Here is a 12,366-nt window from a genome sequence, read left to right on the forward strand (position 1 = left end):
AAAATATGGACGGTAGCTCAGAATGAGGGCGGTGTTTTTGACGTGTGTGTTGTGTCAAATTTCTGTTGTGTCTTTTAAAAGTCGAATAAAATGTTCATGTGCATTTAAGAGAGCCACAGAGAGGGGGCGCTGTGGGAGCTCAATGACTGCTGATGTCACAGTCTGAAAACAGGTGGAGAAAAACACGAGCCCACCGCAGTTGTAAGTTTAGGGCTGAGTTTCAGTTAAAAGAGAGAGGGAGAAAGCTGTAAACAGACAAAAATCTCAGACAATCCTTCACTCGACTAAATGTGTGTTTTGAGCCTCAGTTCGCTGAAGAATCTGCTGTGCTGTGCTAAACCACTAGTGCCTGTTAGCACCAGCCGCGCTTCTAAACAGTGTAGAACCGTCGTATTTCGCTTGTTTTCTAACTTTTCTGTTCCTTCAGCACAAGTTGCTGTAATTTGCTCTCTCTCAGAAACGGGTTTTTATCGTCAACACGTGTCAGTGTGCACTATCGGGCTGTGTTTAGCTAAATTCACTCGACTTTATGCTCACGGATATAAGGCTCAACACAGTCTGATGGAACACCCCCTCCCCCACGTTAATACCGTGAACTGTGACAATACTTTTGAGACGGTATGAAAAATGTGGATATCGTCCATCCCTATTACCTAAACTCTGACCAAATTATAAACCAAAACCCCAGTAGCTTGCTAACGACTATAAAACCCTTTGTGTTTGATTATTTATTGATGCATTTTAACACTGGGAACAAAACGCACCTTAATGAGTGCATCCAGCAGGAAACACTTCTACGGAGACACATTACAATCATGGAAATCACCCTTTTTCATCATCGCTGCCCTTTTAGAAAGGTCACTTTTCATTCTAATCAGATCTTGAAGAAGCGTTCTTATCCTGTTAATGAGACGTTTTCAAAAATGAGAGAATTTGATGCCCTTTGCTAGGTTTGATTGTATTAGCAAAGCAAATGGCGCCACTGAGCGAGCTCGTTCCTTTGCTGATTAGCGGAGCAGACCTCCCGTTTGGCTTCCGTTTAAAGAAGCCATTTTTGTAATCAAGACATCATTGGTTTGCTGATCAGAAATCTAGTGGTGAACTACGACAACTAATAACTAAGTCCATGGAACCTCGTGGTTACCGTGGCGACGGTGTACTTTTTTACATTAAAAGCTGGTGTTGAAACTTTTTCTTCTGGCATCAAAATGAAGAGGAGACCAGTCTGGATGCAATGACTTTCCTTATTGAGCACTCGGGTTCCAGGATGAGGTCTAGAAGATCTCAAAGGTCTTAAAGGTGTGAATTGAACACTGAGGCATCTACTTAAATAACCCATTTTTACATCGTAAGACAAAGACAAGATCTGAAATATTCAACAGTGTGTGATCTTTCAAACTGTGTTAGGTGTTAAGAAGATCTCTGTGTGTGGGTGGGGGGGTTGGTTTCTCTGCAGAGGCTCCCAGTCCTGTTCATGACGACTAAACAGTCTGTAGTTCTCCTTTCGATAAAAACAAGCCAGTAACGTCTCACTTACTAGGGTTTTCTCTCCATGAAGCAGATTCTGAGCTGCTAGAGCCAAACATCAGTCTCCCTTCACTTCTTCTACACTGTGAAACAGGTGCTGTAGGGGATTATTAATTGCTGCCTGTCTTTTTTTTTTTTTTTTTTTTTTTTTTTTCCTTCCCCCTCCCGAGACTGTACAGTGCAGCTTACTTACGGCTTTATGTCTCCTGCTCTCTGAAACTCTGTTCCTGATCATTTCATACAGAATAAATACATTCCAATTCATGGCCAAATGTTTGTGGACAACTCCTCAGCCAAAATCTCTTCTGAAACGAAGGCTTTTGCTCGGCCGTTTCATCCACAGTTAGCAGCAGCCTAATACGCCTTTCCAATCAGCTCATGAAGGCCTAGCCAATGCAAATGCCATTTTCAAGCCTGTTTCCAGTGAACACTCTAAAGCCTCTGAAGCTACAGAGCCGCTGGACTCTTAACAAACACAGCGCAATATGGAAAGGAGAAAAAACAAAAAACAAAGTGTATCAGCCTGACCTCCGGGCTCGTTTATTGATCGGCGCTCGGCTCATAGGCCTGCCAGTGGGAGCACTAATAGTCCACAGAGGAATCGAGTGTTATCGATTGCTCTAACCTGGACCTGCCTCCCTCCCTCACCACCCCCCTCCTGCCTTTAAAGCTGCTGCCATACTGGGGAACACAGAGCACACATGTAGCTACTGGCTTTTTCCAGTTCTGGATCATGTGACTGACCACTACAGCTCACTCAGCCTGGGGGATACAGCCAGTTCCCGGCTGGTAGCGAGTTCTACTTCAACTTTTCTCTTGGCTGCTAGCCCCAACAGCTCAACAAACTTGGAGGAGACCACTAATGCCAGCTCGGTTACTAACAGACATGCATGGTGCATTTGTTTGTTGAAGCGTGGGGAGATGGGGATGGGTAGGAAACCTGAGGTGAACACAGGCTGGTTTAAGGCCTTTTTACAATGAATCCGATATTTACAGACGAAATAAAACACTTGTCAAGTTCTGAAAGCAAACACGCAGGTGTGTTATAATCAGACCGACCAATGAGAGCACCGTTGTCATGGTTGCAGACCAAACAAAAAGAGCAGGAAGACAGGTGGTGGCTGAAAAGCTCGTCTTGTTTGTAGCAGCTTTTCGTAACACTGACTACTAAAACATGGTCCTTTTTCAGCATCTTCCCAAAATTTTGGAGCGTTGAGACAAAAAACAACAATAAATAAATAAAAAACCTCATCAGATATAAAGTTTCCACAACATTAAAAACCGTATCCATTACCTGGACCTCGACTGTTTTACAGGAAATGCCCAGGGATCTTTAATGACCTCAGAGTCAGGAGCTCTGTACAGTTCTCACATCAGAAGGACTGTTCAGTACAGTGTCTGTGTCACTACACTCAGGTATTGGCGTCCACAAAGACCACAGGAAGAGCGCCCCCTATTGGCACCACCTGTTTGGAGGTGGATTTGCATGTTCTTCTGTCATCAGCCGGGGGTATTTGTCTCTGCCTTTGTCCCTTTATGTTTACAGTGCTGTAAAACAGTGTCTAATAACTAACATAACCAACATTGTTTTGAGACTACATGAAAGAAGAGGTTTAGATTGATTTTAAAGGCTTCTTTGAGTCTTCCACCGCTCAGGTTTTGGCACTGACATCTCCAGGCCTCGTGGACAATATGCTGCTCTTCCGTGACACGAAGGACAGCCGCAAATTCAGTCTTTCGACTGGATCCCATGTCCCAGCGGGCCTTTGCTAATCCAGCAGCAATATCCTAATGCAGTGGAGAATCAGTGTGTGGAGCGGTTCTCTCTCTCTCACACTCACACACTCACACCCTTCAACACCAACTTAATGAAGGAGAAATAATTCCCTTAAGTGCGCTCACTCACTCTTCCGAGAATCTCTGTAACAGCACTTTAACACTGGAATGGCTTTCCTTTTGGACCGGGCAGTGCACCCTGTGTCCTGACGTTTTCAGTGCTCCGATTCAATCGCTGACACAGGCCTTCAGTCTTTTCTTATCATATTATACGCAGACTCTTTGATCACCGTGCCCCATGTCAAGCATAAACTATATGTCTATAAACCCCTCCCAGTGCTGCTCGGTGTAGCAGTGGAGCTATATTCTCTGGAGAGTGCCTTTGGGGTGAGCGGGACTGGCGTCTGTGATCCCAAGTGTCCCAAAGTCATATGGACGAGACACTTATTTACTGGCGTGGGACTGCAAGCTCTAGATACTGTTTCAGCACTGACCACGGCTCGGATGAACACTGTGTGTAATATCGGGCCAGTACCCTCCTCTCAGTCCTATCCTTGCTCAGCCTCAGTGATGTCACATCACATCTGAGGTCAGCTCACTCCTTGCCGCTCACAGCGTGACCCAGTTAAAGCCTCTCAGATCGGGGAGAGGTTTTCTCGGAGCAGCAGAATTAGTTTGACAAAGTTGGTGGAAATATAAAGAGCGGCATTTTAAAGGAAAAGCCTGTGCCCACAGCCCTGTGCTAGTTCCTGCAGATACCTTCTTTTAGGGGAGACTCGTAGATCAATCGCATCAATCCCCAGTGAAGCCCCAAGCATTTCATGGCCAGGAGTGTTAAATTACCCCCACCCTCTTCATCCAGTGTAGATTGTTTAGTGTTCAGAAGAGGTGGCTTCTTCTGTCATCAAAATAATTGTTCATGGATATTGACATGACCTTCTCTGAATCTGCCCCACACCCCACACCACTACTTGTTTTCCTCATGCACTTGCTCCAGTTGACCTCCAACAAAGAGGACACATGCTCTTCTGACCAGGGCTTTGCTGCTCTGACCCCCAGGCCTTTGGCATGGCTTTAACAGGATCAGTTTAGCCTGAGTTTAGCTTCGATTTCATCCCTCCCACACAGCTCCCATGTAAACAGAGCCTCTGTGGGATGGAGACTTATATTCCGTGGGTTAGAGGATCGTTTACGGCCGTACCATCACCATGAGTTGGGGTCAGACCTGATTCTACAGGTGCTGGACTAACGGTGGACACGACCGATCCTGGATCAGAGCGGTAGCTTTGCATCAAAATGACAAAACTATTCCAGCGTGTCTGATTTTACAGTGTAATATTAACATTTGACGTGTGTGTAAACACTGTTCATCTCCATCTCTCAGCGTACTCCCAGCACATGGAGAACCATATCAGCCCCCCAAACTTCCTGAGCCAGCCGATGCCCCCCGCCCAGTCCGGACGCTTCTCCCCCACCCCGAAGACCACGCACGGTGAAGAGGACTTGACCAGGTAACGGTCACTCTTCTTATCAGTGTGAGAGTGCATGTTGTACTGGAGAGGTGTAAACAATATGGTGGCCTGCTAGTGCAAGCTTGCTGTGCTTTTATTTCAATACAATTTTTTAAATTAGTTTAAAAATGTGAATGTTGACAAAGCCAAATGTTTGATGGTGATGTCATGTTGCTTTCAGTTCTTTTATTGTTCATATTGATATTTGTGTAATATCGTATTGACCGATTTTAAGAAATATATTGTGATATAAATCTTGCCCGTATCGTCCAGCTGTTTTTGTTGTTTTTATTATCTTCTTGTTTTTATTTGGTGCTGTGTTCTAATCTGTTATTTAATTGTGTTTGTTGTTTAAAATTATTGTTTTTTTATTTATTTTTATTATTTGTTTTGTTTTGTTTTTTTGCAGTGTTTACTTGGTTTCTCGTGTTACACGTAGAGGCTGCAGTAAAACTGATCTGAGGGCTTTTAGTCCGTCATCACTAGACACACTGCCCAGTTGTTTTTTAACTGTTGGGGTGCTGATGAGTCTAATCTGACGAGAGCTGTATCAGATTCACTGCTTTACTTTATTGATGACCCCGGTCAGGTTTAGGTTGCCAGGTTGAGCTCTTGGGCATCGCCCCAGAGCTGCAGAACAACTGGCAACTGGCAGGGGTCCAGTACATGTTCCTTTACACTCTCTCTTTCATTCCTTCTCTCTCTCTCTCTCTCTCTCTCTCTCTCTCATTTTCCTTCTCTCTCTCTCCCTTCTTGACTTATTTTTACTTTTCTATCCCTTCTTTGCCTTCGTCCATCTCAGTTGTCACCTCTTATACATAGAAACAGTCAGGTACCACTTCATCAACAAATAAGTACAGAAGATAGTGATGTGTTGATTCAGACCGTTCAAAAAGAGGGGTGCACACACTGATCAGTTTTCTTCATCCTGCAGCTGGTGTTAGTTTGGACAGTGATGAACAGTCTTTTGAGCATTGGTCCTTAACCGTTGTGTTTTAATGCAGAGCGATTGTTACAGAGGTACTGACAGAATCTCTTGTCAGTTCTTTGAGCAATAATTATCTCAGCGCAGCAGCGCCATCTAGAGGACAAACACAGTGGCTGCACCTGCCTGCTAACTGAATTTCCCATAGTCTTATAGGTTTCCAGCTTCACGCACTTTTCATTCTCATGGAAAAGGATTGTGGAACCTTGGGTCTTTGTAGTGGGCTTTACTCAAATAGAACGTGTATAACATTGTCTTTATTAGAGAAACTGATTTTATTGTTTTAAATATCCTCATGACAATGACAGCAACAGCTCTGTTTCCCCGAGTGTGTGTTAACAGTGTGTGTATGTTTTGGTGGCAGAGAGCCGAGGAAGGTGGTTCTTCACAGAGGGGCCACAGGGCTGGGCTTTAACATCGTCGGAGGAGAGGACGGAGAGGGCATCTTTATCTCCTTCATCCTGGCAGGGGGCCCTGCGGATCTGAGCGGAGAACTGAGGAAAGGAGACCGCCTCATCTCTGTGAGTCAAACAAAACCCTGCTCGTAACACCAGCGTCGGGACAAACCCTGGCATCTCCAATTATAACTCTCCCTGTTTTGATAGAAGTCGAAAATATTTCTGATTTGTTTGAGGTGAGCGAACCCATAGAAAAGGCTCTAAGGCGCTTGGAAATCCTTGGTGATTGATTGCAGTGGATGTAGAAATACCAGACTCTCACTAGTTGTTGACCTCGCTCATCTCAGATACAGAACTCGTGTGTCACTGTCCATTCTCTCAGCTTGACTGTTGCTCTGCATACTTGTATCTGCTCCCTCCAGGAGCAACTGCTGTGTCTGAACCACGCACACCATGAACGTGTCAGTGTCACTCAAATGACAGCTGCTGTGTGGTGGTGGTCTTGTGGGGGTCCTGAGCACTAAAGAACAGGATGAAACAGAGGGGCATAACAAAGTATGCAGAGCAACAGCCTACATCCTGTGACTGTTACTGACCGTGCTTCTTCTTCATCGCTTCAGGTGAACGGAGTGGACCTGCGCAGTGCCACACACGAGCAGGCGGCGGCCACTCTGAAAAACGCTGGACAGACCGTCACCATCGTCGCCCACTACAGACCAGAGGGTGAGTCCACAGCCAGAGGCCAGGGCTGCTGTCAGTCATCCACACTGAGCACGCCCACAGCAGCGGTAACCAACCAATTACTAGCAAGGTCCAGTCAGTTCAGCAATGTGACGAACTTCAGGAAGACCCAAATACCGCTGGTTAAAAATGAATGGGAAAGCTTGTAACAATCAACACGTTTTCGTGACAAAGCCCCGCCCTTCTGTAGTGATATATGACTATAGGGCTCTCGCCATTCAAAGAGAGAGGAGCCTTGGGGCACGGCTAAACTGGCCAAACACATCTGCCTTCTCTGACTTTTAGACATACAGTTCAGGCCCGAAATCTCAGATCTGTGGTCAAACAATGGCCAGGCCAAAGGCAGCAAATCATAACCCTGTCCTTTAATATCATTCTGTAGACGATTTCTAATCTCTCTCTGGACATCTGGTTCCATTCACCACCACTGTGAGCAATTGTGTCTTCACATCAAACCACTCTGAAGGTCATTGTTTACGTTTTAACTGTGGAATACAATGGAAAGGCAGGTTTGTGTGGAGTTACTGAGACCCTAGACCTTCTCTTTGTCCGTTTACTATAGTCTCCGAGTTCAGTTCATGGTGTGGTGATGTCGTCGTGATGTGGTGAAGATGGCAACAGTTAATTTTTTTTTCTGGGTGTTAGCGTTTAGTTCTTTGTCTACACCCATTTGACACCATTTTGAGCACCGAGGATTCCTTTTTTAGTGAGAGCACACACCCTCGTACCCCACCAAAGCTCATAAATGACAGACAGTGTGTTAACGCTCTACAGAGAAACGCCTTCATCATTGGGTGTTCTGCCAAAAGGAGAACAGAGGAGCTGCGTTTATAGTCAGAGCTGCCCTTTTAAATTGTAGGGGAGTGGTGTCCGCATGAGCCAGGACCACCGTAAACATCGTAAATTCAGTCAAAGTATTTGTAGAAAATTGTACACTGTGCCTTTAATGTGAGTCCGATGCTGTGTAATCACAACTGTGTGTGTAACCGGAATATCTCACATTGTGGGGAACAAAACCGGGGCTAAAAATGACGTTGTGGGGACTTGTCTTCATTGTGGGGACCACGGGTTAGGGTTGAGATAGCTGCACTTATGGAAATGAATGGAAGTCTGTGTAGTGTCCCCACGATTCACACATACAAGTGTGTGTTGTGTGTGTTATTTTGTATTATTCTGATAAGTCAAAAGTTTGGGGACACCTGCTGCTCTCACTCTGGTTCAGAAACGAAGGGTGTTACCGGAGTGTGTTCAGCTCCTGGGTCCTTCAGTAAGACTCTAGCTGCTACTAGTTAGATATGGATCTGCATTTAGATACAGTGTAAGTGATGAGAGTCTGCTCTCCAGCTGGTGTGTGTGTGTGTGTGCACGCTTACAGCTCAGCACTTTCTCATGCTACCTTTCATGTTGATGTTCATATTTATTGAAGGACAGACTCGCTGTGCCTGAAGCACACTGCCTTGAAAAAAGAGAGAGAGGAATGGAAAGGGAATGATAAAGAGATGGATGGAGAGAAGAGTGGATTTAGTGATGGAAAGAGAAGGGAACAGCAAGGGAGATGGAGATATGGGAGGAGTCTAACTCTAGTGTCTGCCTCTTTGCGAGCGAGAGAGGGAGATGAGGGAGAGAGAGGCATCAGACGAGGTGGAGGTGTGTGTGTGTGTGTGTGTTGGCTCTATGACAGTGTCCTGTTAGTGGACAGTTCACAGAGAGCGAAGGGAGGACGCTGTGGAAGTCTCCAGAAGCTGAAGACTGTAAGTACTGCACTTCAACTCGAGCGGTAAATCCAGAGAGGGACAGAAGGTCATGACAGGGTCTGGTGTCTCTGGTGTGTGTTTGCGCTGTGGACACTTTCCCATGTGAGCGCCTGTTTGCTGCTGTGGTACTGTATTTTCCTGTTGGTCGCATGTTTAACTGCGTGTTTTAGTGTGTTACTACAGCACCACTGAGTTTAGATCACATCTGGACATCAGTTTCCAGCCTCTGGCCTCTGTCCACACATCAGCAGATGGTAAACTCATCAGACGACAGTGGTGAGAGTCGATTATATTCCATCTGTTAATAATAGGTGCTCACTATGGAGTTATATAGTAATCAATCAATTTATTTTTAAACAAGATCAGCAGCTGTTTGAGTCCATTGTTCCACTGTGAGAAGATGTCCCAAAACCAAGGGTCTGAAAGGACGTGGATCTGTCCTTGAGCCCTTACTGAGAAAAGCAAATAGACGCGCACACGCTAAAAAGAAGCTGCTGGCGTTCTCCGAGATGCGGACTTGCCACCTCACAGACCTCAGCATCACTCGATTAGAGCCAAGTTTGGCGAGAAGTCAGACGTACGTGATTTTCCACTGATCGGCCGAGACGCTTCACCAACCCGCCTCTGAGTTCCAGCCCCCTCCCCTCTTTAGGGAAGCTAACTGTAGGGAAGGGTAACTGTAGCTCCAGTTTGTGATTAACTGTGTAAATAAAGTCAATCGGTGAAATATTGCCAAGACTTTACTTTTCAAAACAAATTCACAATGTTTTATTGGCACTTTTCTGAAGGAAATGTTTGATGATTTAGACGTGTACAAAAAGATAAGGTCACTCTCGGTGACTGTTGACTTCCAGTGTTTGTTAGCAACATGAGTCTAACGCTACACTACAGTTCTATATTAAAGAAGCAGAATGTGGACTCAGCTGATCTGGGATCAGTGGAAATGGACTTTTTCTGCATTATTTGGTGGCTGAAAATTGAATGGAGATTGCTTTTAAAGAAGTAACAAACACAAAAGCAGGGTTGCAATAGTAGATGACTCCTCTGTGTGAGTTGCACGCGTCTTTTGTGAGTCTGTATTGTGTTGGAAGGAATCATGTTTCTTAGGATTTGGTGTCAGTTGCCACTGGTGAGGAACTGGATACACCATCAGATGACAGAAACACACACACACAAGGCTTACTTTAACCCCCTGGTGCCATCTCTGAGGTGATCTGACATGCCGTGATATTTTAACAATTTAAACCTAGCTAAAAAGTTTGTTCTCGAAAGCTACACAAGCTAATGTTCAGCACAAACCCAGCATCATGAGTCAAATGTGAGAGAACTCTGTGATTCATCTGTTTTTTGTTTGCATTCTCACTCTAAACATGGACTTCGCAAAAACCCATTTTGAAAGGTGCTGATATATAGTGGAAAAAAACAAAAAAAATTTCGAGCTCTGAACTGTGGAGACATGGGTGTTATCCACACAATGGTGTTTTAATTCGTTTTTCTTCTATTTTGCTATGAATCTGATGTGACACTGTATTTATCTAAACCTGTGGTTCACACACTGATGATCCATGAGAGAGGTGTGAAACACAGGTAAACTCTCAGCTATCAACTATCAGCTGAACTCTCTGCACATTTCCAAAACATTTACCGTCGATTTCACAAATTCCTTCGTTAGAATGTGCTGCTGAATAAGCGTAGCGTCGAGGCTAACCAGCGCTAAAAATGCTGCAGACAAACAAGTAAAATATAGTTCACTCACTCATCAGTGAAGCCGTTCCTCCTCAAGCAGCTGAAATGTGTGACTGCGCCGTCTTCGAAAAAACATAGCCATGTTCATTTGTTTACGTGACTAAAATGAGCGTTATCACACATCATAATTCTCCAATAAGAGTGGCCGGATTAGCATGCTATTATCATATGAATACGAATGGGTGGGCCATCAAGGGTCTCGGTCTCAGTCTCAGAGAGAGATGTGCCTCTTGTTACTTATCTTTCTATAACATTCATTCATTCATTATCTGTAACCCTTATCCAATTCAGGGTCACGGTGGGTCCAGAGCCTACCTGGAATCATTGGGCGCAAGGCGGGAATACACCCTGGAGGGGGCGCCAGTCCTTCACAGGGCAACACACACACACACACACACATTCACTCACTCACACCTACGGACACTTTTGAGTCGCCAATCTACCTACCAACGTGTGTTTTTGGACTGTGGGAGGAAACCGGAGCACCCGGAGGAAACCCACGCGGACACAGGGAGAACACACCAACTCCTCACAGTCACCCAGAGCGGGAATCGAACCCACAACCTCCAGGTCCCTGGAGCTGTGTGACTGCGACACTACCTGCTGCACCACCGCGCCACCCCTCTTTCTATAACAACCGGGGGAAAAATATCTTTTCAACCTCCTTATATTTGAAAACCCCTTTAATGTTTCTGGGGTTTGTTTATTGTGCTTCAAGGACAAAAACTCGCTGAGTTGCGTTTTTTTTTTTTTTTTTCCGCAAAATTCTGATTTATCTCACAGAAGGAAGAAAACAAAAGACACACACAGATCATTCAACAATGATCACAACATTTTTGTCCAGGATAACGACCCAAACTCAGAAGGTCAGTGTGTACGAAGTGTGACAGACGCCACATTTGGAGACCCCTTTCTAAAAGGCCCCTCGTTCGTTATCTGCATGACGTAGAAGTCTAGTATCGCCCCCTGCCCCCGTCCTCCTGTATTAGGTTAATATTTCTCTCTGTGCGAGTGTCCTCTCTCGTTCTCGACCGTGTATGAAGCATCTCTCTAAAGCTCCGCTGCTACAAACTAAAGTGGGCAATTTTCCCAGACAAGTGAAGCGGGCATTGTCCCTGTCCCTGTCCCGCTGCAGGCCGGACATCTCTGAGCCGTGGAGAGGTGTTTGAGAGCTCTGTTTTTGTCTTTGTGTGTCGTCATTGTTTAGAGTACAGCCGTTTCGAGGCTAAAATCCATGACCTTCGGGAGCAGATGATGAACAGCAGCATCAGCTCTGGGTCGGGTTCGTTGAGGACCAGCCAGAAAAGATCGCTCTACGTCAGGTAACAACCTTCCCGAGGCTCATATTTTGCATTTTTGTCATTTATAGAATTTTATAATGTGTTTATTTATTTTTTAAATGGGGTAGATATGGTAGTAATCCCCTAATGATATTAAACTTATGTCTATGTGCAGTTTGTGTGTGAAAACATTTAAAATTCTTAAATAACACAAAGGTAAATTGGCCAATCAGGATTTTTTTCCTTTGTAGTATCTAGGTAGATATTTTCAATCATGCACTCCCATTGGTTAAAACGTCCAGAGCTGGACTAAAGGATTGACACACTCGCATTAACCCATTGTTGAAACTGGCTATGCTAAAGATATAGGTAAGAACTGCTTGTTGTGACCGTCGTCTTGGTCGTTGTGCCTCTTCCTCAGGGCTCTGTTTGATTATGATAAAACCAAGGACTCGGGTCTGCCCAGCCAGGGCCTGAACTTCAAGTTTGGGGACATCCTGCACGTGGTCAACGCGTCCGATGACGAGTGGTGGCAGGCGCGACAGGTCACTCCTGAGGGAGAGGTGGAGGAGTTGGGGGTCATTCCTAGCAAGAGGAGGTCAGACCCAGCACACAATAAAAAGACACATCGCAGTGTACGTTTAATAA

General features: G+C 45.1%; 1 protein-coding gene across 11 annotated transcripts in view; it reads left to right on the top strand.

The window, feature by feature from the left end:
• Positions 1 to 12,366, top strand: part of LOC136678622 (discs large homolog 1-like protein) — a 105,597-nt gene that overhangs the window by 81,568 nt on the left and 11,663 nt on the right. For all 11 annotated transcript variants that reach the window (XM_066656686.1, XM_066656675.1, XM_066656679.1 and 8 more), the window contains 5 exons: positions 4,688 to 4,814; positions 6,164 to 6,320; positions 6,818 to 6,920; positions 11,646 to 11,760; positions 12,140 to 12,316. In XM_066656686.1, coding sequence (XP_066512783.1) covers positions 4,688 to 4,814; positions 6,164 to 6,320; positions 6,818 to 6,920; positions 11,646 to 11,760; positions 12,140 to 12,316 — 679 coding nt within the window. The remainder of the gene's footprint in view (positions 1 to 4,687; positions 4,815 to 6,163; positions 6,321 to 6,817; positions 6,921 to 11,645; positions 11,761 to 12,139; positions 12,317 to 12,366) is intronic.

Source organism: Hoplias malabaricus, chromosome Y (assembly GCF_029633855.1).
Source record: "Hoplias malabaricus isolate fHopMal1 chromosome Y, fHopMal1.hap1, whole genome shotgun sequence".
Lineage (NCBI taxonomy): Eukaryota > Metazoa > Chordata > Actinopteri > Characiformes > Erythrinidae > Hoplias > Hoplias malabaricus.